The sequence below is a fragment of the Zygotorulaspora mrakii genome, chromosome 3, assembly GCF_013402915.1.
Source record: "Zygotorulaspora mrakii chromosome 3, complete sequence".
Classification (NCBI taxonomy): Eukaryota; Fungi; Ascomycota; class Saccharomycetes; order Saccharomycetales; family Saccharomycetaceae; genus Zygotorulaspora; species Zygotorulaspora mrakii.
The window spans coordinates 23,808-51,156 of NC_050721.1; the positions used below are offsets into that span (position 1 = coordinate 23,808).

Genomic DNA, 27,349 nt, shown 5'->3' on the forward strand with positions numbered 1-27,349 from the left:
CTTAGTCACATAGTTGAACGACACAAGGAATCAAAGAAAATGAAAGATCAGGTAAAAGTTGATTGCGCACCATCTCCCGTCGAGTCTTGTGATTCAAATGGCTCGTTGTCCCTAGAAAAAAACCATGGGGGTGCTCCGTTGCACAATGATGAAAGTGAAGATGAACCAATTCAGACCATTTTATCAGCCCGGGGTAAACCAGTGAAAGTTTGGGCGGACTTTGATGATGCTATGGACCTTGCTGACAAAGCCAGTGATCTGGAGCTCACGCCTGAAGAGGATAAAAAACTCTGCAGAAAAATCGACCTGCATATGTTTCCCTTAATGTCGCTACTATACGCTATTCAGTATATGGACAAAACATCTAACGGTAATGCCGCAATTATGGGCTTAATTACTGATCTTAAAATGGTTGGCGATCAATACTCTTGGGCCAGTTCAGCTTTCTACTTCGGTTATTTAGGCGGGTTGTTTGTACTACCCCCTTTACTGCAAAAGTCAAAATATTTCATGAAGACCTTAGCAGCCATTATTATTCTTTGGGGTATGGTTTTAACTGTTCATGCAGCACCTAATGTGAATTTCGCTTCATTTGTGTTTCTTCGCTGCCTCTTGGGGTTTTTAGAAAGTGCAATCACTCCTGCGTTCACAGTTATAACGGCTCAGTACTGGAGAAAAGAAGAACACTTCTTGCGAATCTGTATATGGTTCGGATTCAACGGTTTTGGTGCCATTTGGGGTTGCTCCATAGCATATGGTTTATTTATAAGAGCAGATGTCTATTCAATTCCTGCTTGGAAGATTGTGTTCATTGTCAACGGTTGCATCACCGTGTTCGTGGGTTTCTTGATGTTATTTATCCTTCCGGACGCTCCTCAAAAGGCCTGGTTCCTATCTAAGCGGGAAAAGCTTTTATTGATTTTAAGGATTAAGGGAAACCAGCAAGGTTTCGGTAACCATCATATCAAGAAACATCAAATATGGGAGGCATTCAGGGACCTAAGGACGTGGATATATTTTTTTTACGCTATAAGCGCCTCCATTCCCAATGGTGGTATAACAAATTTTCAGACAATTTTACTGCATGGCGATTTCGAATACACAACAAAGCAGACATTGGTGATTTCAATCGCTATTTCTTTTGTTTCGTGGCTAGGAGTTCCGCTATTTGGTTATGCTTCAAGTTACTATCTTAAAAAGAAATCCAAGTATTTAGGGAGCTGTCTAATTTGGTCAATTATATCTTTGGTCATTGTGTTACTTGGGGTTTGTCTCTTAGCATTTCTCGAAAGCAGCAAACAAGGAAGACTAGCAGGTTTGGTCTTTATTTTATTGTCACCCGTTGCTCTAATTTCCGTATTAGCTAATATATCTGCAAATACTCTCGGTTATACAAAAAAATGGACTGTCATGTCCATTATGCTTATCGGTTACTGCGCCGGTAATATAGCAGGTCCCCATACTTTTATAGAATCGCAGGCTCCTCACTATCAGGGTGCTAAGGTAACCCTCGTAGTGTGTTTCGCTGTCGGAATCGCTCTTTTGACAGGACTCTACATCTTGAACGTGTCAGAAAATAAAAAGAGAGACAGATATGCAATGGAAAACACAATGGAGGAAAACGCCATTCAAAATATAGAGTTCGCTGATTTGACAGATTTCGAAAATCCGTTGTTCAGATACACATTATAGAAATCTTTAAGAGTTAAGTTAGCGGTCTGCTATTGAGACATTTCTAGTCATTTTCAACTTGTCTGCTGAAGCAATACTAAGGAACTGAATAGAGATATTTCTGGTCCAGTCTGATCTGTTCAAATTGTATGGTACGGCACTTGACCATTGTTTTATGTAGGCGAAGTTTCTCCCTATCTATCTATAATTACTTGTTACTTATTTCTTTTCATCCTTATACGTTTATGAATTGAATTATAATGTACAATAATACGTTCAGACAAGACCTTGGACCTGCATGAAAAGCACCAATCACGTTTCTAGTTGTGATACAGTCACGAATGGTTCACACAGATTTTTATGTATAAAGCTTTGAAAGTCAATTTATATCTAACTCAACTCATGTGAATTACTCCAATCGAGTAAACATAATACTTAAAGTAGTGGGCAGAGTTTTTGCATGAGTAATTAATTTTCAAAGGTGAGGCAACTTTACATGATGGATTGCACACCTGATGTGAAAAGTATAGCACGTTGAAAAGTATCGATGAACCTCCGAATGACGAGTTTATCACACACCATAGATGCAGATCTCATCTTTTGAGCTACTATTGCATAGCCCTCATCCATATGACGTTTTTGTTTACGAATTTTCAAATGCTTTCCGCAAAAATTCAGAGCGCAGCTTCAAAATTGAGACATTGCTTTGATTCATGATCTTTAAGGTGCCTAAAAAGATATACGAGATATGTTGACTCAAAATTCCGAAGTTATAACTGTAACAAAACTTTCACCTGGTCGACTGAGCAACATTCGCCTTTACAACAGCGGAACAAGTTGTATCGCAAGAGCCTCTTCCTTTGCACAATGTTCTTTCCTTTATTTCAACTATTTTTCGAAAAAGTTCACGGAGTACAGGTGGCCAAAGGCACTCTATTTGCTGCAGGGCATCGCAGCATTTCTCCAATAAAGTAGCACGTATATCACCAGAAATGTAATCAATCGAATCACAAGTTGTGTAACGCTCCTTGTGACTCAAATTAGAGAAATTAATGCCCTCAGTAGGATAAGTTTCCAAGTTTGATATTACTATAAGAATGGCTTCAAGTGGATACGTGTTTCTCGCAAACCAAAGACAGCCTCGCCCCGAGTTCGGTAACTGAGAAATCAGGATGAAAGATTCATTCATCAATAGTAAAGACTGAATGAGAAGCTCCTTGTGGTGACAGCTAAGATCCACCAGCTTTTCTTGATCGCTCGTCTCGACAATGATTTTCATAACAACAAGGAAATACGCTGCTCTTCTAAGGAACAGCTGGTTTCCAGCCTTTACGAAATCCTTATCAGATGTCGGTAAATATTGTGAATCTGAAATCTTCTCATTTATTGACTTGACTACTCTTTGAACTTTCTTGAAATCTTTCTTCAATTTCCTGACGTCATGTGCACTCGGGCCATTGATCTTGTTTAGTGACGTTCTAGAACGGGCACATATCCTAGCACTAAAAAACCTAGCGAAAAACGCTAAAACATGCACACTCTCAGGTAGTGCATCTGATATCTCAGTGATTTCGCTAACGCGAGGATCGACTTGGGTTGGAAGTCCATGATAGACAGATACCAACGAATCAAGGTACGTGACAAATCCATATAATATTTCCTTCAATGGCTTCTCAGGGAGTTGGGAAGTTTTCCTATGAAGACCTGCCATTTGGCAATAACGTTGGAGAGTTGAAATGGCAGCAGCAAGTCCATAGCAATTGAGAGATGATACGTAGTACATCAAGCCCAAAGACGAAATTGCCGGGATTGAAGGGCAAATGTCAGTCTTCAGCAAATATCTTATATTTTCCACGCATTCGAAATATTCCATTTTATGTCTATCTAAATCCGAACTGGCAAAATCTGGAGGCCCATGATATAAAGAGTTCAGTTGAATTGAGACGCAGCTTGAAAAAAACACTCCAAACATTAGAATCAATGCGTTCAGATCTGAAAAAGAATATGGCTCCTCCCAATATGTTTTCCACTTCAGTAAGAAGTCATCTCGATCAATAATTGGAACTAAAGGAAAGATTTCACTGAAAAAATGAGAAATGAAATGATCACCAAGTTCCTTCGCGGGTATTTTCGCTTTGAGCTGCCGAAGACTCAATATTTTGGTAGTGAACCTCGAAAAGTCGAAAACATCATTGACACCTGAATTGCCTTGCGTGATGGTGAAAGTATCGTCCAACTTTGAAAACAGACCGTAAAATGGAAAGTGATTTGTAGGAATAAAAACTGAGACTTCACCAGTGAGGTTGGTGACTATCTGAAAGTTATTGCTCGTTGTTTTATTGTTAGCTTCAACGAGAAAGTGGAGGGTGGAGCTGTCCTCTGAACTATTCGATACCAAAGCACTCTTTTTGAGACCAGCTCTTGTTGGGTATAAACAAATGATACCAAGTCTTGTGCAACGCTCACATTTGGGCTTGTCTTTATCGCACTTTCGCTTACCTGCGATGCACCTTTCGCATGACTTCACTTCCCTGTTTCTGGTTATACGCCTGCGTCCTGATTTGTTCATAATCGCTATCGCGAAATCATTTACTTAGCAGACGCTAAGCGAAACAGTTGTAGAAGAAATCCCAAGTATATAAGTCAACCCCTCTGCTCCACTCGTTAGTTCCTATCTGCGTAAAAAGTCAAACATTCAGAAAATCAATCTGTTTCGCAACTCTCTCCTGGAAAAAATCGGCGCACGCTTTCTTCTCGCTTAAAACTCCTATCTGGGCGCAGTGATAAATAGATTTACACAATGCTTGAATCATATCGCTAAAAATGATGTACGGGATGATCAGTATCTTGGTAAATATGGTGTAGAGGAGCATTCCTAGTGATAGTCAGTGGCCTGAGCTAAGATCTTCATACATTGGGTTTTCACAATGCATGTCTCATCTCGTTGTACTCTTCTTTTAGTTAGTCAATTCAAAGTTTCCCTATTCTCTCATTCAAAAACTGAGCACTTAGCATGTATTCATTGACTTCTAATTTCATCCTCAAAAGATAAACTTTTGCTATCAAACTCCTTGAAAAAAGAAGCAAGTTACTCACCCACACAGTAGAGTCCATCACTAACTCGTCCGATTGAAATTGGAACATACTCTTTAAGAATAGTTACATGTTTCTTACTATCTAGTGATTTTTTGCCAATAAATATTAACTAAAAAAACTTGTATTCGTGTATTACGAATACAATCAGAGAATCATTAGGTTAGCAGGATAAGAACCATCCTTACCGTATGTAAGACTCTTTAAGACAGAGTGCTACTTACACAGGTGATTGAAAACCCTGTTGATTACTCGAGTTCATCGATAAAATCAGAATCCGATTCGACAAAAATTGGCTCGCAGTCATCATTACGCTCGGACGCAAAAAACATCGAGTTCCCAACTCTATACATGTCACTTTCATCGTCTTCTATCCATTGCTCAAACGGTATATCATTCACCAGGGGCAAGTTGTTGCCTAGTCCGAAGCACTTCAATCGATTACGAAGATTCATAGTGCACTTCAAATTGGTGCTTGAGAGTGAAAACCTGTTCTCTAGTACTCTTTTACTAATGGAGAAACACCTTTCGACGTCTGCTGTTGAGAGTTTTCTGTGGTAAAGGGACATAGCCAAGTTAAAAAGATTAGGATATCTGTCTTGAGTATCTAGCCAATAGTCGAGATAATCAATGTCAGCATCGATAAGCTCTTCCAGGTACAATTCCCTTTCCGTTTTCACATTCCTCTCAATGATACGAGTCATCTGCTTATGTTTCCTAGGTAGATTTTTTTAGAATTTTGTACACTTTTTCTCTTGATCCTAAGGGTTTTTTAGTTGGTGTTTCTCGATGGTGCTGGTTTCCGTTGCGGTTTCTTTTTGGACTCGAGAAATGGGACAGGTATCCTGCCATATATCTATTTGCAACCTCGAGAATATGCTGGTAAGACTCTTCATCAAAATTACTCATTAAAATTTCTGTCTTGCAATATGATTGAAGGTGTGCGATCCAGTATCCAGGCTCAGCGAAAGCAATATCTAGATACTTCTTGAACTTTGGATATGCATTCTCATTGGCAAAAAGGACTTCGTTTCTCACGCCATCCTCGACATCCCGCAAATGGCCTTTTTCCAAACTTGTGTTTCTTAAATGCCTTTCATCTGTTGACCAGCTCTTTACTTGCTTGCAGGTTTAGAAAAAAGCATCGATTTGCATATAATACTCAATGCCATTCGGAAGTGTATTGAGCTGATCGTCTTGTAAAAGCAATGTGTATTCGTAGAAAATTCGAGCAACCCGAAGGAAAAAGATGATGGTCTTCATCTCATTTGGCTCGTAGCAAAATACCTCTAAGTCCTCCGGCATTAGCTGATACTTGCTATCTAAGCCATGATCGAATTAGGAATTTCGAATAGGACCTGTTAGTTTCAATAATATAGAAAGCTGGCGATAACAAACAAGAACCTGGTATCGCTGTGCATTGCTATAGTTCTTGATGTGTACTCTGTCAGCTTACTTCTTATAAAAGCATTGATTTTCATCAGAAAAGCTAGTCGATCAATTCTGGATAATAATGGTTTCTGCGACTTTTCGAACGCTGCCATTATATCAAAAGACTCCGTTCAAAACATGATTCATGCACCGTACTTTTATCAAGCCTCCTTCCTTGTTTACGCCTGGGGCACCCCTTATATCATTTTCAAGATCGTTTAGCGTCAATATATTGTTGCTCTCATTATCGACAGTAATGCTACTGATTTTATGCGCAATTGAAAACTTACCTAATGTATTGAGGAAGGCTTGTTTTGAATTGTTCCCCGTATGTCTCACGTGGCTTAAACCCACGACTTCAATGACATGAGCATTTGGAAATCCATTTGTGATCACATCGTGAATTGGCAGTTTCCGTTCGTATCTAGCTAAATTCGGACAGAAAAAAACAATAACTGCAAGATAGCTCCTTTGATTCGAGGATGTCCACATACCTAACAAAACGTTCTAGTTAAAAGAGGTTGCCAAAACGTCCCGCATTTGATGATTGAACTCCTCATCATACTTTATCATCAAATTTACCAACCCTTTTCGCGAGCGGATATAGTCGCCATTCCTAACATACGCGCTGTATAGTAGTTTCTTGTATGCAGGGGCCTCAGCTGTACTAAATTGAATGATGGTCTCAATGAAAAAATTTAGTAGTGTTATTTTGAGCTCATTCACAGACATGAAGTGCAGTAGTTCTTTTCTGAATGCGAAGGGTTTGCAATTCGTCGAAATCACGCCTTTAAAATCAGTTATTTGTGGTTGCATATTCCTCAATTTGTTCTGAAACAACTCAAAATCGCCCTTGTGGTTTCGCCTGAGATGGGCAATAATATTAGAAGAAGTAGTATTGCCATCGTGAGAGAACAAATGTTCGCAATCACTATGTTTACAGATTGCATATGGTTCTTCTGCAGTATATTTAGTAACCCACATACCATATGGCGTCCCCTGAGCCTAACATCAAAGTTCTTTCCTTATATTTTTCTCCCAAAAGAGAGCTATCTGCACTGGGGTGGATGCTGGGTTTTTCGAAAGGATTGAATGAAAACTCATCAAAGCGGAAGTTGTACTTTTTTCTGAAGGCCTCTTCTGCAGTGGAAGGGCTGCAATCATTTCTTTCTTTGCTTGAACATATTCCAGTCTGGGCGTCGCTTTCCTCATAATAATCAGAATCATTATGGCAATAAAAATAACTCCGGTCTAAGGGACTTATCATGCGGTTTCGGACCATAGCGCAGGGCGCCAGGATAAAAATTTATTATCTGATTCACACTTGTTGTCCCTAAGCTTCCTGACATGCTCTGGATTGTAACGCCCTTATTTCCATTAGAAAAGATCGGAAGACCCACCCTATGATCGATTTCTAAAGATCCCTTTGAGGCTGGACTAAGAATATGCTGCCTTACTTCGAGCGGATTTTGTTGTCCGCATGGCTCTGCCTGTTCAGATTCCTTATTCGCCGGCAACCTTGTATCATTACCAGAATTGTCCAGTACATTCTCTTCAAGTCTAGGTTCGGCAGAGACACCCTCTACTTCATTTCCATTGTTGTCCCCTTTTAAGCTTGCGGTATCACCTGAAATGTTGTCGGGTGTTCAGGGACTACTGTTTCAGTGCAGCTAAGGCCTTCAATCGAATCACGCCTCCTTTGCTCATTTTTATATTGAGCACCATTGTTGAGCTGCTAATAATTTTGCCTATTCCTATCTCTTAAATTATACATTGAAGTGCTAAAAGACTGTTTTTTAACCTCAAATCATTACCAATATGTAAAATGCAAGTTATCATTACACAGCTTTTCACGCGTTTGAGTCTTAGTTATAATATGTATCCGTCAGTTGTATTCGTTCCATTCCGCTAAAAAAAAGTAAGTACTGTCAAGAATATATTCGTCATGAAGTACGTAGTATTTGTGAGTGTATTCGTTATTCGTCCCCCAGTGCTGGCTAATAGCATCTCTCTGAACATTATACGCGGCAATTTCGTTCCTCCTTGGAGTACGTATAAAGTTTTCTTCCTGGAATATGCGAATGATCTTATCTTGACAAGCAATTAACATACTTTTTACTATCTTTCAGCTCCTATACCTAAATCTATGAAATGAGCAAGCAATTAAGTTATGGAAATTTTGGCTGATTTTGGTTTTTATGTAAATACTTCAATTTCTTGCCATTTCTTAATTCAAGCAGGTTGGTGAGAGTGAATTGAAGTATTTAAGTTCCGTTTCATATAGAATCTTCCAGGCGTAAATGGGCTATGGGACCTGCTTTTCCTAGTAAGCTTTTATTTGTAGAACTAGTTCTCTATTTTTCTTTCTGATGTCAAGACAGCTCTGGTGTTAACAGAAAAGCAGTTTATACACTGCCATTAGCTAGAAGAATGTGATATCTTACAGGTCAAACCATCGAATATTTGGAAGAAAGATTTTCTTCGGAGTTGTGGATAGTGACCTGGTTAGACATTGATAATAATAACATGGTGTTCGGTTTAGAGATATATAAGCCCTTGTTTCTTATTTGATAAAGTGGAATAAAGCTAATTGAACTTAGATTAATATCTGGAAAAAACGTCAGTATTCATACCTAACATTTTGCACCTATTGAACCATAAGAGAGGACGACGATTGAAGCATTTTCATCGTCATCACACCATTTCTAGTCCCATAGAACCCACAGTACAACTGTTATTTCGTCTTCATTCCATAGACTCCTTCGTAGTCAGATTCCTGAATTGTAAACGTCTCGCGATAGATTATCATCCGATATCTTTCCAGTAACGATTGACATTCTGTTAGGGTTTCATCTGACTTCGTTTATTTTGTTTTACAGACCAATTGTCTTGTTTCTGATGCTTATAAGTCATCTCTTTAATATATCTTACAATATCCATTTATATTTCAACATCCATACCAGGAATGGGCAAAGGTTGTGGATTGTGGTGATGTACCTGTAACGCCGATGGATAGTCATTTGGCTCTAGAAATGATGACTGCTGCTTATGACAACCTGCTAAATCGGAAGAGTGGATACAAAGATTCTTCCTTGCCACCAAGATTGTTGACGTTAGGTGGTGACCATAGTATTATTTTACCAGTAATTCGGAATTTGTTTAAACTCTATGCATTACTGTCTTACATTTCGACTCTCATCTGAATACTTGGTCCCCTGAAAAATACCCTTCGTATTGGCACAGCGATGCATCCAGATTCAACCACGGCTCCACGCTATGGATGGCAAAGCAAGAGAGTCTTCTCTCCGAGAACAATGTTCATGCTGGTTTAAGAACACGTCTCAGTGGGACAGATTGGACAGATTGGACAGATTTTGAGGATGATGATGAACTTGGATTTCACAGAGTCCAATCTCATGAGATCCTTAAGGTTGGGCTAGAAGGAATCGTCGAAAAGATTAGGAGCTTCCTACCCAAGAACTCACCAATATATATCAGTGTTGACATTGATGTATTAGATCCAAGTGCTGCCCCTGGTACCGGGACAGTCGAAGTTGGTGGGTGGCTAACTAGAGACTTAATCCACATTTTACGTTCACTGGAGGACTATCCTATCGTGGGTGCTGATGTGGTAGAAGTTTCACCGCCTTATGACCAAAGTGATATTACGGCTTTAGCAGCCTCCCAAGTGGTGTATGAACTTATAACTTCCATGGTGAAAAGCGGCCCGCTCGATCCAAAGGCATTTAAACCTAAAAAAGATGATCACTATGAATCAAAAGAAAGAGGATCCCATTTCTATAATAGACTAAAAGAAGGGATCATTTTATGATATTGTTTTCTCCATCAACTGCTCACGAAATTAGCGTCTCATGATAATGACATCGCCGGTGTTGTTGAGACCAGAGTACAGGAAAGGAGATGAATTGAAGAGGACCTCGTTTCACTGAGATACGGTTAACTTCACCATTGCGAAATGGCCTAAAGGGTCATTTAGGATTTATTTATAGTTGTTAGTAATTAAAGCTATAGCCACATTTTATTGGTACGTTTTTCATAGTTATTTATGCGGGGGTTTCGTATTTCTGTCATGACTGAAAATTCACAAAATGTATAATGTCGTGAAAAGCCAATAGAATGGTTTTTTTTTTGATGTATTTGATATGAGACTATATGTTCAAAGGAAAATTGTTACATGCAACTGAAATTGATGGTGATTGAAACAGATGACGGTCTCGATACGAAGTCGTTTGTGTGAATGATTTTCAGACGAAGAAATATATGCTATCTTCCAGTAGACAAACGTTAATATCTGCAGAACCCTTACAGCAGATAAAACTGGAAAAAAAAAATTACGTCACCATAATCGAGAAAGGCAATTTGGAAACAAAGTATAGGGCGGATCATTTTTACAAGTGAGTTCAAGCTAAACATCATCGTGTCGATAATCCTAAAGCTATGATTATGATATACCTGTTGAATGTACTCTGAGAACACTGAAGTTGTGAATTCAACTGACCAACAACAGTGTCATGGAAAAGCAACCGTAGTTCTCAAGAAGAAGGAATATTTCCAGTTACCCTAACAAGCATTCCGAGTAGAGAATTTATCTCTTGTATCTATAGCTATGACATGGTAGGATCATTACAAACTGTTATGCGACGGACACCCCATGCTACAGGGCGAATTTAGCTCCTCCGGTGTTCATTCCGGTACTATAATAGGTGTATCGGTTACTTCGTTAGATTAGTAATGTAGATTATCGTGAATTTCAAGAATATGTGTAGTTTGTGCAGTCGTTTGCTTGTTGGTTAGCTTAACTATAGTTGAGTTATATGCTCAGTCGTTTGCTACTCTAAACGAAGCGTCTTGGCGTTGCTCATTCCTGCAAGTATTACAAATTTCAATTGTGCTATTTTGAGCTATTCTGAAAATCTCATCTCTCATTGTTTCAAATACCCTTGAGCATCTGTTGCCAACACGCCACTTGCTTAGTAATTTTTTCGAAAGTGATTTTCGTTGTGACAAGCCAATCACATATTTTTTCATTCATAATAGAACGCGCGGCCAATGGGGAAAAAACGTTTTAGTAAGATCTTTTAGAACTAGCGGCATTTTTGATCAACTCGTATCTTGTCTGTTTCGTAGAGTCTGCTCGGATGTGTGGAATACAGGAACGAAGAGAATGTACCTACGCAAGTAGCCATTCAATTCTAACGGTTGAGGTGACATTTGACACAGGGTATGGGTAAGTTTCCCTAGAATGAGTATATTGACCATTGGAAATCCAAAGGTTGAGGGAATAATTAAGTATTCATAAATTATAAAAGGATGTGTATTTTCTTGTTGTTGTGAGAGTAAGATCTTTTTACTTGTATTCATATCTGAAAATCTGTAGATATCCCATCGATTATCACATAACAAATCTGCAATGCTTTCTACACAAACCCGTACCATTGTCAAGGCCACAGTCCCCGTTTTAGAGGAAAATGGTGTTACAATCACCAAGCTGTTCTACAAGAACATGTTGGGAAGCCATAAGGAACTATTGAATATTTTCAACAGAGTCAACCAAGCCAAGGGGGCTCAACCAACTGCTTTGGCTACAACTGTTTTAGCAGCAGCCAAACAAATTGATGACTTGTCTGTTCTACTACCTCACGTTGAACAAATTGGTCACAAGCACAGAGCTTTGCAAATCATGCCAGAACATTATCCTATTGTTGGTGAAAACCTTCTAAATGCTATCAAACAAGTTTTGGGTGATGCTGCTACGCCAGAAATTATCAACGCGTGGGCCGAAGCTTACAGCGCTATTGCCGATATTTTCATTAGTGTTGAAAAGAAAATGTACGATGAAGCTGTTTGGCCTAGCTGGCAACCATTTGAAGTTGTTTCACGTGAACAAGTTGGTTCTGAAATCGTTGAATTTACCGTTAAGCCAAAGCCAGCTTCCGGTATTGATCTGGATAGGCTTCCTATCATTGCAGGACAATATTTAACTGTTAAAACACACCCAAGTAGACATCAGAACCAGTATGATGCATTGCGTCATTACTCTATCTGTTCAGCTTCTACTAAGGATGGTTTGAGATTTGCTGTAAAGTTGGAGACCGAAAAGGACAAGCCAAATGGTTTGGTTTCTGAATACTTGCACAAAGATGTTTCTATTGGAGACGAATTGTTGCTGAGTGCACCAGCTGGTGATTTCAAATTGGACGAAAAACTGAAGAATCAAAATGAGATTCCACTAGTGCTATTGGCAGCTGGTGTTGGTGCAACACCATTGTTGGCTATGTTAGAAGAACAAGTTACTGTGAATTCTAAGAGACCTATTATCTGGATCCAATCATCCTTTGATGAGTCTTCTCTAGCTTTCAAGAAGCACGTTGATGAAGCCCTACAGAAAGCATCTAATAGTAAGAAGATTGTTGTGTACACTGAATCACAATCCCGTATAGATGATAAATTCTTAAAGGAAAACGTTCCAGCAGGTGCTGATGTATACATCTGTGGTTCTTTCAATTTCATGCAATCCATGATTGATCATTTTGCAGTTCTAAAGCATCAACAGGATGCTATTCATTATGAGCCATTCGGACCAAAGATGGCGACTGTTAAAGTGTAAGTGGGGGAGGTCCTGTAAATAACATAATCTATATCAGAATACGTACAAAGTAAAATTATATAACGAGAAAACCTCTAACATAGAATAAATCATTCATTTTTTGACGCAAATATTTACCATAATGAAAAACAATTTCACGATTTACGTGCTGATATTTATTTGAAAGAATCTTTTAGGTTTTAATGACGTCAAAGGGCTAAGTAAAAGCTCAAAAAAAATCAATAAAAATTCAATATTTAAAAAATAAATGGTATTAATAATAAGGCTGATAACTATTGTAAAATGCTTTTCCGAGAAGCCATTGTGGTGTTAGTTGATAACTTTATCAAGTTTAAGAACTAAAGTTTAGGCACTTAGGTAAAAATCATAATATCGTGTTTGAAACGGAAAAGTTATTCAACCCCTGAACAAAGGAGCGTTGTAGTTGACTTCCTCGTAATCGCAGTATAAAGTTAATGAAGAAACATCACTTTCGTTGCTAGTACCACATTGAGAGTATTCAAATTCATCGAGTCTATCAGCAGCATAGTTGTAGAAATCTTTTTCAGGACATGAGAAACCTGGACCACTGACGCATTCATTCAATGGAATAAAGACGTCATTGATAACATATCTAATATAGGTTTCATTGGAACAGGTGAATTTTTGTGTGTACATTCTAGCACCTTGTGGGACCAACCATGACTTGTGGTAGATGTGGCCTACGAAAGGAACTGAGGATGTGTTCAATTTCACGCCATTGTCGAACAAACCAACAGCGGAAATGTAGTTAATCAAATCTGAATCATGAGTGAAACTCAACCAAGCTTTTTGGTCTAAATATTCACTTTGTTTCAATAGATTAACAGAGGCATTGAAAAGAACTGCACCAGCGACTGGTCCCAAAGAGTTACCATTACCCATGGAGTAGTAACTGTCTAAGTCATCACCATACGAGAAGAAGTTCAATTCATCCTTGGTGAAGACATCACACATGTAACTGTAACCACGAACGTTTATTTCAAAGGCACACCAGTTGAATAAGCTTTTGGCATCAGTTTTTGTTAAGTTCAAACCCTTATTTTCACCGTTTAATCTCTTAGCAATACCGGTCAAGTAATCATCGGAGTATGTGGCTGAATACTCATCATTTTCGCTCTCGTTAAACTTAGCACAAGAGTTTCTTGGTGTTAAGGTGTTGGCACCAGAGGAAGCGTCTTCACTAACTACTTGCAAAGTTACATTATAGTCATCACCCAAACCGTCAATGAAGTATTGGGCAGTATCGTATCGTGACATCTTCTTGAGTTGGAAGTGAACACAGCGAAATCTGGGGTATCTTTGATTAAATCTTCGTATTGAGCCAAAAATTCACGAGCATGTCTCTTGGCATCCATCCCACCAGTGTATGGATTGATTGGGTCAATGATGTTTTCAAAAGTGGTTTCTTCTTCAAAGTTGGTTGCATTTTGAACAAAGAATTCGTAGTCATCACTTAAGAATGAGAGGGAGCCATTAAACTCACCAGTGTAGTTTGATAGCTTGTACCAAGTTTTAAAAATACTGTTACCAGTGTTAGTACTTGGGTATCTTTCACCGTGTCTTGCAAAAACTTAAATTTGAGTCATGTTACAGGTTTCAGGGACCTCTTTTGAAACACCAAAGTCAAATGGATATGAGTAATGAGGACCTGAACCAGCGATATATCTCAATATATCTGTTTGAGTACCAATCTTTTCATAATCTGGTTTGTAAGACTTGCAAATAGCAGCAGCCTCAGAAATTGCGGCAACGGATGCCGATAGAGTTAATGCTTTTGCAACCATTATAACTGGTTCTTATTGTAATTGGTAGTGTTACTCTCAATCCTAATATCTTTTCATCAGCAAAAGGAAGGTCTCTTTTATACAACCCAAAATCCACATTTCACTTGGTTGGTTTCTCGAGGATGTAGATGAGATGAGTACCATCGGGAGCTTTTGCACATGCTTCAGTTCTGTGACCGTGTGTGAAAAGACCGAGACTATCACTCAATTTTGTTATTCATTGCACCTTTCAACAGGTGGAATACCTATAAAGTCTTGGCGCATTTGTGACAGGAACACTTTTCCAATTAATCATGATCCCAATAATGGTAAATGACTGTCTCTATTCAGAAATAAATTTCTTTTCTAGACTTTCGTATACTGTTTCGTCGCATTCATTTCCTCTCGAGTGGAATATGTTGTGCAAGTGCCTAAATATAAAGGGCTTTTTTACTCTTTTAGGAAGCCAAGGACCCTCGGCGTTTATTTAATCGGTTCGACAATCTTAATTATTTACTTTTTCGATCAGTAAAACTAAAATTCAACAATAGTTAATAATTAATATTGAATTTGATAATGAGTGAGCATTGTGTAAACAACTTAAGAGGTCGATAAGTTCATTATGTGCTCAATATGCGCCAAGAAATGAGGAGTCAGTTTCAGTGGTCAGTCTCAGATGATCGAATCAGTATCTTAAAATTTCCACTATCCATAAGAAATCAAGGGTAATCAAAGAGCTAATACATCCTTATGGAACCCTTAGAAAAGAAAATGAAACGGCAATCTCATATTTGGGTTGAAGTTTTAAATTTGATATGAATGTTATTTGAAAAGAATGTGTTCTTCGGCGTTGTCGATAGTAACTTGGTTTGACATTGATGATAATACTATGATATTCAATATAGAGATATATAATTCCTTGGTCTCCTATATCACGAATTGAGATAAAACTAATTGAACTTGGATTAATATCTGAAAAATACGTGAGTATTTACACCTAACATTTCACACCTATTGAACCATAAAAGAGGAGGACGAGTGAAGAATTTTCATCGTCATCACACCATTTCTAGTCCCATAGAATCCACAGTACAACTGCTATTTCGTGTTCATTCCATAGACTCCTTCGTAGTCAGATTCCTGAATTGTAAACGTCTCGCGATAGATTATCATCCGATATTTTTCCAGTATCGATTGATATTCTGTTAGGGCTCCATCTGGCTTCGTTTATTTTGTTTTACGGACCAATTATCTTGTTTCTGGTTCTTCTAAATCATCTCTTTCATATATCTTATAATATCGATCTATATTTCAACCAAAAAAATGTTGCTTGGAGAAATTTTCCGGAAGATTCTCAATTAAACCATTTTTTCGACTATTATTCCGAAGTTTAATATTATTGATTGAGCCTAATTCGAAGAAATGGATATGGTTGACAAAAAATGTATCTAATCTTGGTTCTCTAGTAAAGAGGAACCTCAGGCGTGTCAAAAGTCCGCAGAACGACACGACACGACTATCCACACTGCAGCACATCATACAAGCAGCAGGCATCAAAACTTTATCTGAGTGGCCTCTGTTAGAGCATATGCAGCTTTGTATATAAAAGTATGGGATTAGTGAATTTGGACACTATAATAACCCTCAACTTGGTTATGGTGAGCTTTCGGAAAGCAATCAACCATTCAGATAAAACATTTAGCACCATAGCAAAGAACGGAAATCCGTCCGAAGACGCAAAATATCTACAAAGGATTGATCACCGATGGTATATACTAGAGCCTTCTTTAGAACTGCTGCCGCAATATTTAACTACAAGTTCAGTAATACTTTCAAAGTTATTTCTTCGGTGGAGGCGATATCCTCAATGGCTTCCGTGTACACAAATCCCATTGCCTCGTCATATATGCTGTACGATTTCCTCGCCCGAGCTTCACTAAAAGGCGTCTGAGATTTTGACGTTTCTGAAAGAACTGAAGCAGAACCAACGCTATTAAGATTATTTTCGCCTTGTGCTTTCAAAAGTTCCCGCAGTGGCAATCCGCGCTCGACATGTAACACGTACAACGAACACTCTCCTGTGGGTTCATTTTCGCCCCTGTTAGTTTGTTTTCGGAGGTACCCCGTACAGCAACCTCTCATCCTAGGCACATCCAACCGATGTGGAATCAAACAATAATGTACTCAAATCGCTTGCATACAGCCCTGTGGAGCCATTCCGGATTTTATGAGAATAAAATCGTACATCTTTGAATGTCTGTGGTGCTCCATGTCTTCTCCTTCCTCTCCCGATGATACATCTATTCGAACATCGTGGGCAATACTGCGCACCTCGCTAATCTCCCTCGGACAACTTTGCTCCTCCCACGAGTTGCAACACAGCTGGTGATCTGGTCTGGTACTGGCAGCAAGTAGAACGACGCCACTGCTTCCGTTATACACTTGCTCCAGATCACATTCCGCAAGTCCTCGTGTGCAACTGCATCTCTGAACTCCTTTTTTTTCCAGCTATCCGAACCACCTTCAGGTACCCACTGCCTCGGATCCGTCTAACCATCTGTAGAAAGTCTATCACATCCACATCACAGTCTGCCAGACACACATAGTCCACCGCATTGCAGTCAAGACCGTTCGATATCAGCTTGGTCCCCATGATCACGCGCACTGGACTCGATGCCGACTCGAATTCGCGAAACACCAACAGCTTCAACCGGTCCGGCATCTCTGCATCCGCGATTTGTTAATGAAGAAAAAGATGGCCTTTCCACTCTCAGTGCCCAGCAGATAGCTATTCAATAGCTTCACCAAAATTTGGATCCACAAGTGTGATCTCCCTAAATACTTTCTGGTTGGGCACGCTGTGCATCGCATTTTTCCTGCGCGCATGCTGCCCATGTGTTGTTATAGATTTAATTGTTTACACAGCTCGTCCATCAACCATTGTGGAAACGTGGCACTTGGCAGCACTATTTTGAGAAACTGTCTTCGGTTCATGCTATGCAGCTCCAGAAGTCGAAGCCGAACCTCCCGCTCCAACCACAGAGCGTGTTCCTCATCCACAAATAACTGCCCTTGATGCTTCACACAGAGCAGTTCCTCGTTCCATTCGTTGATAAATGTGAACGTATCGTGTGTGGCAAATATGCAAAACGTCCCCACAAGCACATCTGTGTTGCTCAGTTGGCTTTTGCGGTCGCTCGAGATCAGTACTGCCACATCGGCTGCTTGCAAACCCACATCTCTCAGCTATTGGATCGCAGCCATCTTGAACTACACATACGCCAAGGGGATAAGATGCACGTATTTATCTGGCCGTGTTTTTCAGAACCAACATCGGCAGCACGTACGTCATCGCTTTTCCAAGCACGGTGCAAGTCTGCACTGCGAGGACCCGCCTGCCTCCCATTAGAAGCATGTTTGTGAACCATTTCTACTCCTGCTCCTTCGTCATGAGCTCGAACCCTGGTATAATTAACTGGCGTGTCCCAATAAGGTCGTTTGCTTAGCCGCTGCGGTCCTCTATACTCTCGTCATCTTCTTCCTCCGTCCTCATTCACTTCTTCGTAGGGGTCCGCGTGTTGAGCCTCTGAAATATACGACATAATCCCTTCGCCATGGCAAATGAAACGTCTTCTGTCCCAACTGACCATGCATTATCATATCTATCAAAAGACAGATCCACAACAACTGAGGGCCCGAATGCCCTAGCCACCTCCTCATTGAAATAGCGCACTGCCGCAACATTGGCGACTACATGAGGTGCCGCCACAGCACATTTAGACCCTGTCTCAGCGATTCCAGTCTATGCGACTCTCGCATTAGGGTACTTGAGCATCACTTTGAGAAACCTCGAACGCTGCACTATTACTAGACGCTGCACATCGATAAACACTATACTCCTGAAAATGGGGGGGGGGGGGGCTGCTTTACTGTTGAGAGCCCACATCGCTTACTCGAGCTCCCAGTTCTATCTGGTGTTCGTACAATTCTGCATTGAAATTCGTATCGTTGCTTCCTCTTCAACACTCTGTGTAACCGGCAATAATTGTGGAAACGCTGCTGTGATTACTGCTAAGTTCATTTTCCATACTTCATTCCCCAAATACTTATCGTGAACGGACGAAGGATGTACATGAACCAGAAAAGCTTGGCAGATACATCCTCATCAAAGACAGTATTGGAGTGTCGTATTTTGTGTTCGTGTGGTACCTCGACCGAATGATAAAGACACGATCGTCGGAGTCAAAGTACAGGTTGCGATGTGTCCCGCTGAAGCTCAGTATGCTTAGTTCCAGAAACCTCAGTGCGAGACCAGGACTGATCCAGACCGCCAGCATCAGTAACTCCGTTATGCCATTGATGATATTTGAGAATTCTATCGCACTTTTGCTTGTTGTTTGCGTCCTGTCGATTCCGGAAAGCCATAATATGACAATCTACAACCTAAACAGCACTGGGGCTAGTCCAGTGCCGTACTGGTTGATGGTATCTAGTGCTAACATCTTCATTATTGAGGAGACAGCAGCATTTATATCGACATTGGCGTAGTTGGAGACATCTCTCTCGGTATTGATATAGACGTGGTTAAGATGTATTTGCGAAAACGAAACGTATCTCGTGCGCTGCTCTTTGTACTAGCTGAGAACCTAATAGTCACTCTCGGTTAAAGCAGACTCTTGAGTCTTGATAAGTATGGCAATGACACTGTTGTCTTTGTCCAGGCACAGATCCAGATTATCCTTTAATATAGCAACGGGCTTTTCTTGGACCTTTACTCTCAGATATTTATACTTTTGGGTCCAGGATACACGGTGACAACTCTTACTAAATAAACAGTCAACGCTGTCAGGACTGCGCCGCATTAATACACGCGTCTCAATAACGGTCGCTCTGTTCTTTAATTTAACAAACCCGTATTCTTCCAATGCTGAAAGATCGAACAGCTCAGCGTCAGGGATTCTGACAACAGGATCCCCGTTCTGAAAAAATTCTCCCAGTCACAGAGCTGTTGCGATAGTATTTTGTATCTGCTGGTCATAGAGAGACCTCTAAGATTCGTGTTGGTGGGATTAACCAGTCTGTGTATTTTCCTGTCTAGTAGCCAGCCATTTACTACCACATATCTGCCATTTACGTCATGTATCATTCTCTCCGGGACTGCTACAGCCGCGCGTTTGCAGGATCCCGCGGATGAAAAAGGAAAAACTATTTCTCGAGCTCCGAGGAAAACTTATCTTTCATATCGGTCCAGCGCCGTTCTCACTCATTTGGCGAGCAATGAAAAACATATTTTCCGTCGCGGGTGTTCATTTTTTTATTTGCTCACGTGCTCCAATCACCGCCTTGTCAACTCTAGAACAAGTCACAGCTACACTAAACTCTACACGTGGATACAGCAGCTGATATTTTACTGTAGTTCTCTTGATAACCAGCTCTAAACTTCATGTTTACGGGCCTAAATCAATATCACTTCAAACTTTTGCGAGTCGCAGTACTGCCCAGGGGCCCTCCAGACACGAAATTGCAAAATAGAAATTGCAAAATAGAAATTACTTGCGAGCTATAGAATGCACCCCAGTTTCAGCCTTGCGGCTCCCGTCATTTAGTAGAAAATACCATACCGTTCGGATTGAACCACATGACAAAATTACTGCAGCAAAAGGCATCACAGAAGAAAAGTGTACGCATGTTTTTCACAGCTTTCTATTTAGAACGAATCTAAAAAACACTCATGTGACCTTTCAGCGACTGTTGGGTATTCACGCTTCCCGGTGATTAAAGTGGCATCATTCGTACACGGCCGGCCATAAGACATTAACTACAGCACTTGCAACATTGGTCTAAAAGTGTGTGAAAAATCGTTGTGATGACACTCTATTTTACTATTTTGTACATTTAAAAGGCGTCACAATCGCGTTTACTCTGCCACGGCTGACAATACATGCTTGGTCATGAAGCTAAGGTAATATACTACAGGGGTTTTCTTTTATGATGTTTCTCTGCATGTGTGTAGAGCTCTCATAGTCCTGAGACAAAAGCTGTCAGTTCAGACTTATATCATCAAGTAAAGGCGCGCACAGTCACAGCCTACACAAATTTTACGATCGCCAAATTCATGTTGTGCCATACAAGTGACTATGTTTTTTCTCTTTTCCATCCAAGATTTGGTGCACCTGAAACAATTTCAAATAAAAGAACGGAAATCTTCAGTATTAATACAGGAGTTTTCGCACATGCTTCTAAATAAGCCTCCCTTATTGTACAGCTCGAATGGCTCATCAAACTCTACTAATTCTCCATTGTCCAACACTATTATTTTGTCGTAACTCAGAATCGTCTTTAGTCTATGAGCAATAGAAATAACTGTACAGTCTTTAAATTCGCGGGCAACAGTTTTTTGCACTAAACAATCAGTTTCATAGTCAACGTTGGAAGTAGCTTCATCCATAATCAGAATCCTCGAACGAAGAACTAATGATCTAGCTAATGCCAAAAGTTGGCGTTCTCCAAGCGAGAAATTGGAGCCCTCCTCTTCAACAACACTGTGTAAGTGAAATTTGCTATCCTCTCCATCCTTTCCCTCTTTTATAGCCTTGATCTCCTCAGAAGAGAAGAGACTGCTCCTTCGCAGCGCATCCCACAGCTCCATATCTGTTCTTTGGTCAAATGGATCAAGGTTCTTTCTAATTGTTCCTCTGAATAGCACTGGATCTTGTGGTATTATCGACACTCTAGATCTTAAGGTATGTAATCCAATCTTTCGCACATCAATACCATCAATCTTTATTTTTCCTTCACACAGCTCTACGATCCTATAGAGTGCGGTTATCAGCGTACTTTTACCAGCTCCAGTTCTTCCACAAACACCAACCTTTTCCGAGGGTCTTATATTTATATTTAAATTTCTCACAGCCAGTGGAACCCCTTCACGAAATCTCAAAGATACATTAATAAATTCTATGTGCCCTTTCTGAGGCCAATCAGGGGGTAATGTTTCACCTGGTACTTCAAAGGCACCCTCCTGATCCAAGCTATTTGCATAATGACATAACCTTTCGACTGAATTCATTTCATTTTCGACCTCAGAATACGCAACAAGAGTAGGTGACAGCGATCCCGCGAGGTCTAACACATAAGATGTTATGAGACCTGTTGATGCTGCAGTTAGGTTGAACTGTCTTGTTAAAGCAAGCATAGTTACATGAAAAGTAATTCCACATCCTGTAAGATCTAAAGTGATACCGATCCATCTTTGATTAGCAACCGTTACGAAATATGCTTCATTCAGCTTATCGACGCATTTATCATTCTTATTCATAAACCTCTCTTGGGAGCCAAATGATTTAATAGTGCTCATTCCATTTAACACTTCATTGAAGTTATCGTAGACATGTGATCTGCTTAGTGCTTCCAGCCGTTTAATTTCTCTTGAGGAAGCCTGATAATAGTTCGTAATCATGAAGAAAATGATGAATAGTAAGGGAATCGCGATTGCAAACCATGGTAAATATATGACACATAAAATCAAAATGCCTATAACAGATGCCACCATATGAATTAGCATTTTTAACTGATTACCAATTTCATTATCCAGCGAGTTAGTATCTTTAGTAAATCTGTTTAAAATTCTTCCACTAGGGGTACCATCGATGAACTTCATGGTGGTACGTAATAATCTGGCCACAGCATTCAGGTTTAAAGTTTTGGAAGCATTTATGGTAAGGTATCCCAAAGTGGAGAGCTCCAAAAATAAAAAGAGCAATCCCAAAAAAACAAATGTGATATAGATACCTATGTAAAAACCAGAGCTTTTACCTGAGAACTTTTCATCAACCCAGAAAGATAGCCATACATTGGCAAACATGGTTACAAATACTGTTAAGATTGTGATGCCAATTAAAAGAGGTAGTGCATAAACAGAAAAAACCCCTGATCCTGCATTCAAATACTGTTTGTAGATACTGAGTGGGATTGCATCCACCGCTTTTTCTTCTGCATTATATAGACCTCCTTCTTTGGGATCAAAATTTCCCAGATCTTGATCCATTTCTTGATCCATTTCTACATCTCCTTCTAAGTCCCTCTCTGGTTTCGCTTCAGCTGATTCCTGAGTAGTCTCTTTTGTAATATGGTCCATTAACGCACCAAAAGTAGGATTCCTTTGATATAATTCCGAGGGTTTCCCAACATCAATCATTCCATTGCCATCATTCATAAAGACTACACGATCTGCGCTATAAACTAAAGATAGTTGGTGTGTAGCCAAAAGTTTTGTCTTGTCAGCGATTAACCCGAAAAAACACTTTTCAACAATATGCTTTGCCACTTTTGCATCCACAGCGCTTAAAACATCGTCTAAAAGATAAATATCCTTACGTGCGTAGACTGCCCTTGCCAAACTGATCCTTGCCTTTTGTCCTCCAGATAACGTAACGCCTCGCTCACCAACTTCAGTCATATCACCTGCCGGCAAAAAGGCAATATCTGGCTCCAGTGCGCATGCCTTAATTGTCTTATAGTAGTAAACAGGATCAAATTTTGAACCAAATACGATGTTTTCTCGAATTGTCGCACTTTGAATCCATGGATTTCCATAGAAAACGGAAGACCCCTGAATCTTGATTTCACCTGCAGTTTTTTTAATATCTCCATTTATTGCATGTAACAGTGTAGATTTCCCAGAACCAATGGCACCTGTGATAATAACAAACTCTCCTCTATGAACATTAAGATTTATGTCATAAAGATTGAAATTATTTGCTTTCTCATTATCCTCAAAAGTTTCCCATTCAAATGCCCCTTCTTTCACTTCGATAGAAACGTTAGCTTCAAGATCATCCCATTTCTTGTCATGTTCCACATCCTCTACAGCAGCATTCAAGAACTCATGGATTCGAGTAAAGCTAACTGATGCAGAAGTGCAGTACCCCAAAATCATTGGACACTCTGCTATAATTATCATCAATGTATTATATAATGCCAAGGAGGAAAAGATACTACCGGGAGAATTATTTTCAGATCTAGTCGCATGGGAAACTAGAAACGCTGTCATTGATGATGTTGAGGCTAAATTAAAAACAGCTCCATACATTAAGTTAGTAAGCCATTCACATTTGAAGATGTAATTAGACTCTTTGGTTCTTTCTTCGAAAATCTTTTTTTGATAGGCATACTCCCAAGAATGAAGCTTGATCATTTTCATCGCCATCAAGACCTCTCTCATTAAACTAACTCTCTTGTCAGTATATTTGGCTGACTTTTGTCTATACTTAACAAGTAACGTGCCGGGGATAATGAACATGATTACTGTTAACAGAAAAACTCCAATGCCACTCAACCCTGCTGGCCCAAGGTTGACGATAATGATAGCAATTGCTGCCATGATTGGTAGAGGTGTCGCGAGAGCATTTGGTAAAAAGCTGATTCCCAGCTCAATTTTAGACAAATCACTGCTCATCAATGAAAAAATCTTGCCGTTCGAGAAATAATGTTGAGTTTCGGCGCTAGCCACAAATGACTTTTCCAATAGTGCTTTCGTTAGTATTGTCCTTGCGTGAGCAGCAACAAATTTCGAATGTTGTAGGGAATGGTTAAACAGTAGTGCATTCAATGCTAACAAGCCCACGATTCCTACTGCATAACCAATCCCATCCTTTATAGAGGCATTTGGTTCAAGCACCTTGTGCTGGACAGTATCAATTAAATGCTTAAGCAGGATTGGGATAACAACTTGACACCCATTGAAAAGCGTAGCAGCTGCAATCGAGAATAGGTAATCCCACATGAAAGTATAAAATAAAGCTTTGATGATCCCGAATCTAGGTATACCCTGCGTCCTTCCATTTTTGGTCTCATTTTCGGCAATTATTCTATTAAGGTAATGTTGAAATTTCGGATATGTTGTATTTATGGAGAGACGTTGGTCCAATTTCCATAGGTCATTGAAATCAAGTGTTCGCTTGTAGCCTTTGTTAAACAAAGGTATCAGCCAGGTAAAAAAAGTTCTGGAAATAATGTTAGTGTTCAGTAACGGGAATTCTTTCCTTTCAGATTCGTGAGGTACTGGCGGGACCCTCGTTGAAAGTAGCGGTGTCATTAGCCTTCTGACAGGCTTTACATTTTTGTCATCTATCAGTTCAGAGTCTTCCCTTGTAACAGTTGAGGGCGAGAACTTATTTTCTACCATGGCACAAGAACTAGATCTGTACTCTCAGCAATTCCAAATCACTGGGAAGTACTTTATATCATTGGGCAATGGATGAAGGAAAAAACATAACTCACAACATCTTCTATGCTTCGACGAAGCCATTCTTCGGAAATCTTTCGTAAGTGGGTGCTTTATATCTTTAATATTGTACGACTGCCCCCATAAAAAACGCACAATTGAGAAGAGAACTCCTCGCGTTTCGTTCTGATTGCGCAACCCAATGCAGGGCAAAAAAGAAAGAAGGAGAAAAAAGGGTTCTAATCAAATGAAAAGTTGAACTAGTTCACAGCTTCCTCGCAGTTCATGATAATATTTTTTAAACTTAGCTATTATAGATTAGAAAAGCTAAACATTTAAGATGTTTTTATCCACAAAATATTGAACTTTAGCGGTTGATATATTTAAACGCGAATGAGCACAGAGCGCGACTGCACGACAGGCGCGCCTGAAAGTAAGAATCGTGGCGCCACCAATTAAAATATGAACTTTGATCAAAATCTGTTCAGAGGCTTTTGATCAAAGTTTATTTTGGAGTACTTTTTGACAAATTCCTTCCGGGCATTCTTGATTATTGACAGCGTGAAAGGACACCGCCAACGCACTGGACACCATCTCGCAGCGTAATAACGGCATACGGGAATATTGCAAAGCTTGAGCTTTCTATTCTCTAGCAATTCACATCCTAAGAGAGAAAATGTAGTTTCGAGCACATAGTCTGACGTATCAAGAGCAAAAATACATGCTAATTTTGTCTTTGAGCTCTTGTTGCACTCTTTACAGTCTCTTATCTTTTACTCCGAGCTTGTACGTCGAAAAGAATATAATAAAGATACTTTCGGGTATCGCCTTCTTTTTGCAAAATCTACTTGGTTAAAGAGCCATGCATGCGTATAGCCTTATTGCGGGCGATAATATATGGTTGACCTATAAAACATGAAGCTTCTTCTTATTCCTCAAATTCTTTGCTATCTTCGTCCAACTGATTTTGTTTAATGGGCATGGAAAAGAGCCATAACAGAACTGACAGACCTGTAATGAACGCAAAAACAACCTTTAAAGAGCTCGAATAGCTCTGGATTGCCTGTAATTTGTATTCCTCGGGGAATGTTTTGACTGCATCTGAAGATGACAAAGCCATCTCTATTATTCTTTCCCTCTCTGGTCCACTGATGTATCGGTTGAGAAAATAACGCAACGAGTTTGCAAATATCGAAGAAGATACTGCTACCCCTAGTGTTGATCCAAATCCACGAGATGCGTAAAAAACAGAACTGCTAATTGCCTGGGTCTCATGCGACACAGATGACATTATTGCCACTAATGCTACTGTGATAGTACATGAGTATCCCAAACCTAAACAGCACACTGTTATCAATTGCTTCTGTTCTGAAGTATTCAAATCGAAGGTGTATAATCTTCCACAAGTGACAATATAGACCGCGCCCCCAAGTATCAACAGAGTCTTATAATTTTCTGTGGTTCTCATGATAAAACCGGAGCCAAGTGAGCCAAGCATGACTCCAATGAAGTTTATTGCAAGAAGCAACCCCGAGGCAGCAGCACTTTTCCCGAGAACAATTTCTGTGTAGACAGGTAGATGGTAAATATATGAGTAGGCAGCCATTGAGGCAAGCAGACAGATGATGGAGGACAAACAGACAGTGCTGTTTTCGAACAAATGCAATGGAACGATAGCCTTTTCTGGATCTCTCTTTTCAGCTCTCAAAAAGCATAGGAAAAGAATCAAAAATGAAAAGGATAGACATCCAATCTGCCAGCTTCTCCATGGAACGTACGTGCCTCCGAGATTTAGCGCCAGGAAGAATAGCATGAAAGATCCAAGCAATGAAAAACTGCCATGGAAGTCAACATTGCGCAGCTGAGATCGTGTGGACCCTGCCTCATTCACATTTGTTTCCTCTAGTTTCAAATATACAAGACACATAGCTATGAAGGAGAGGGCCACTTGGCCTAGGAATGCATATCTCCAACCAAATCGATCACTGACAATGCCACCAATACTCCCACCCAGGGATGCGCCAATTCCAAACGATATATTGCTTAGCCCCTGGTATATACCGCGCTCACGTAAGGGAATCAGGTCACTGACAACAATACTACTCAGCGCTATCAATCCACCACCACCAATTCCTTGAATGCACCTACCAGCGATTAGAGTGCTCATTCTGTAAGAAACCCCCGACACCAAACTTCCGATTGCAAATAGAGTATGGCATGCTATAAGACAACACTTTCTGCCAAAAATGTCGCTAAGTTTACCGAAAAGCGGCTGAAATGCTGTGCTTAGCGCCATATAGGAGCTGGCAATCCATGGAGCGAATGAGAGATTTCCAAGGTCTGATGCTATGTGGGACAGGAGAGACGCAACGATTGTACCATCTAGTGCAGCAAGCAGCACACCAGCGTAAAGTGAAACTAAAATAAAAAACTTTTTTGAGCCTGTAGGAAAATCGATTGTATGCTCCCTGGGCCGCAACAACGTAGTTTCTTCAGCCTCTACCTTTCGCATCCTAG

At 39.9% G+C, this 27,349-nt stretch overlaps 7 protein-coding genes and 1 pseudogene across 8 annotated transcripts; 2 read left to right on the top strand and 6 right to left on the bottom strand.

Moving 5' to 3' along the window:
* Positions 1–39: 39 nt before the first annotated feature.
* On the top strand, positions 40–1,692 carry HG535_0C00130 (uncharacterized protein; the record flags this gene model as incomplete). The annotated part of the gene is made up of 1 exon (XM_037287500.1): positions 40–1,692. One exon carries the CDS (start codon positions 40–42, stop codon positions 1,690–1,692), a length of 1,653 nt encoding a protein of 550 aa, XP_037143395.1.
* Positions 1,693–2,461: 769 nt separating this feature from the next.
* On the bottom strand, positions 2,462–4,240 carry HG535_0C00140 (uncharacterized protein; the record flags this gene model as incomplete). Its single annotated transcript, XM_037287501.1, has 1 exon — positions 2,462–4,240. One exon carries the CDS (start codon positions 4,238–4,240, stop codon positions 2,462–2,464), a length of 1,779 nt encoding a protein of 592 aa, XP_037143396.1.
* A 772-nt stretch (positions 4,241–5,012) lies between these two features.
* HG535_0C00150 (uncharacterized protein) lies at positions 5,013–5,468 on the bottom strand (the record flags this gene model as incomplete). Its single annotated transcript, XM_037287502.1, has 1 exon — positions 5,013–5,468. One exon carries the CDS (start codon positions 5,466–5,468, stop codon positions 5,013–5,015), a length of 456 nt encoding a protein of 151 aa, XP_037143397.1.
* A 1,234-nt stretch (positions 5,469–6,702) lies between these two features.
* HG535_0C00160 (uncharacterized protein) lies at positions 6,703–7,179 on the bottom strand (the record flags this gene model as incomplete). Its single annotated transcript, XM_037287503.1, has 1 exon — positions 6,703–7,179. The coding sequence occupies one exon, from the start codon at positions 7,177–7,179 to the stop codon at positions 6,703–6,705; it is 477 nt and encodes a 158-aa protein (XP_037143398.1).
* Positions 7,180–11,626: 4,447 nt separating this feature from the next.
* On the top strand, positions 11,627–12,823 carry YHB1 (flavohemoglobin; the record flags this gene model as incomplete). The annotated part of the gene is made up of 1 exon (XM_037287504.1): positions 11,627–12,823. The coding sequence occupies one exon, from the start codon at positions 11,627–11,629 to the stop codon at positions 12,821–12,823; it is 1,197 nt and encodes a 398-aa protein (XP_037143399.1).
* Positions 12,824–13,219: 396 nt separating this feature from the next.
* HG535_0C00190 lies at positions 13,220–14,101 on the bottom strand (annotated as a pseudogene). The gene has a single exon. A coding segment is annotated over exon 1 (882 nt).
* Positions 14,102–20,791: 6,690 nt separating this feature from the next.
* Positions 20,792–24,793, bottom strand: HG535_0C00200 (uncharacterized protein; the record flags this gene model as incomplete). Its single annotated transcript, XM_037287505.1, has 1 exon — positions 20,792–24,793. One exon carries the CDS (start codon positions 24,791–24,793, stop codon positions 20,792–20,794), a length of 4,002 nt encoding a protein of 1,333 aa, XP_037143400.1.
* Positions 24,794–25,760: 967 nt separating this feature from the next.
* HG535_0C00210 (uncharacterized protein) lies at positions 25,761–27,344 on the bottom strand (the record flags this gene model as incomplete). The annotated part of the gene is made up of 1 exon (XM_037287506.1): positions 25,761–27,344. One exon carries the CDS (start codon positions 27,342–27,344, stop codon positions 25,761–25,763), a length of 1,584 nt encoding a protein of 527 aa, XP_037143401.1.
* Between the last annotated feature and the right edge of the window lie 5 nt (positions 27,345–27,349).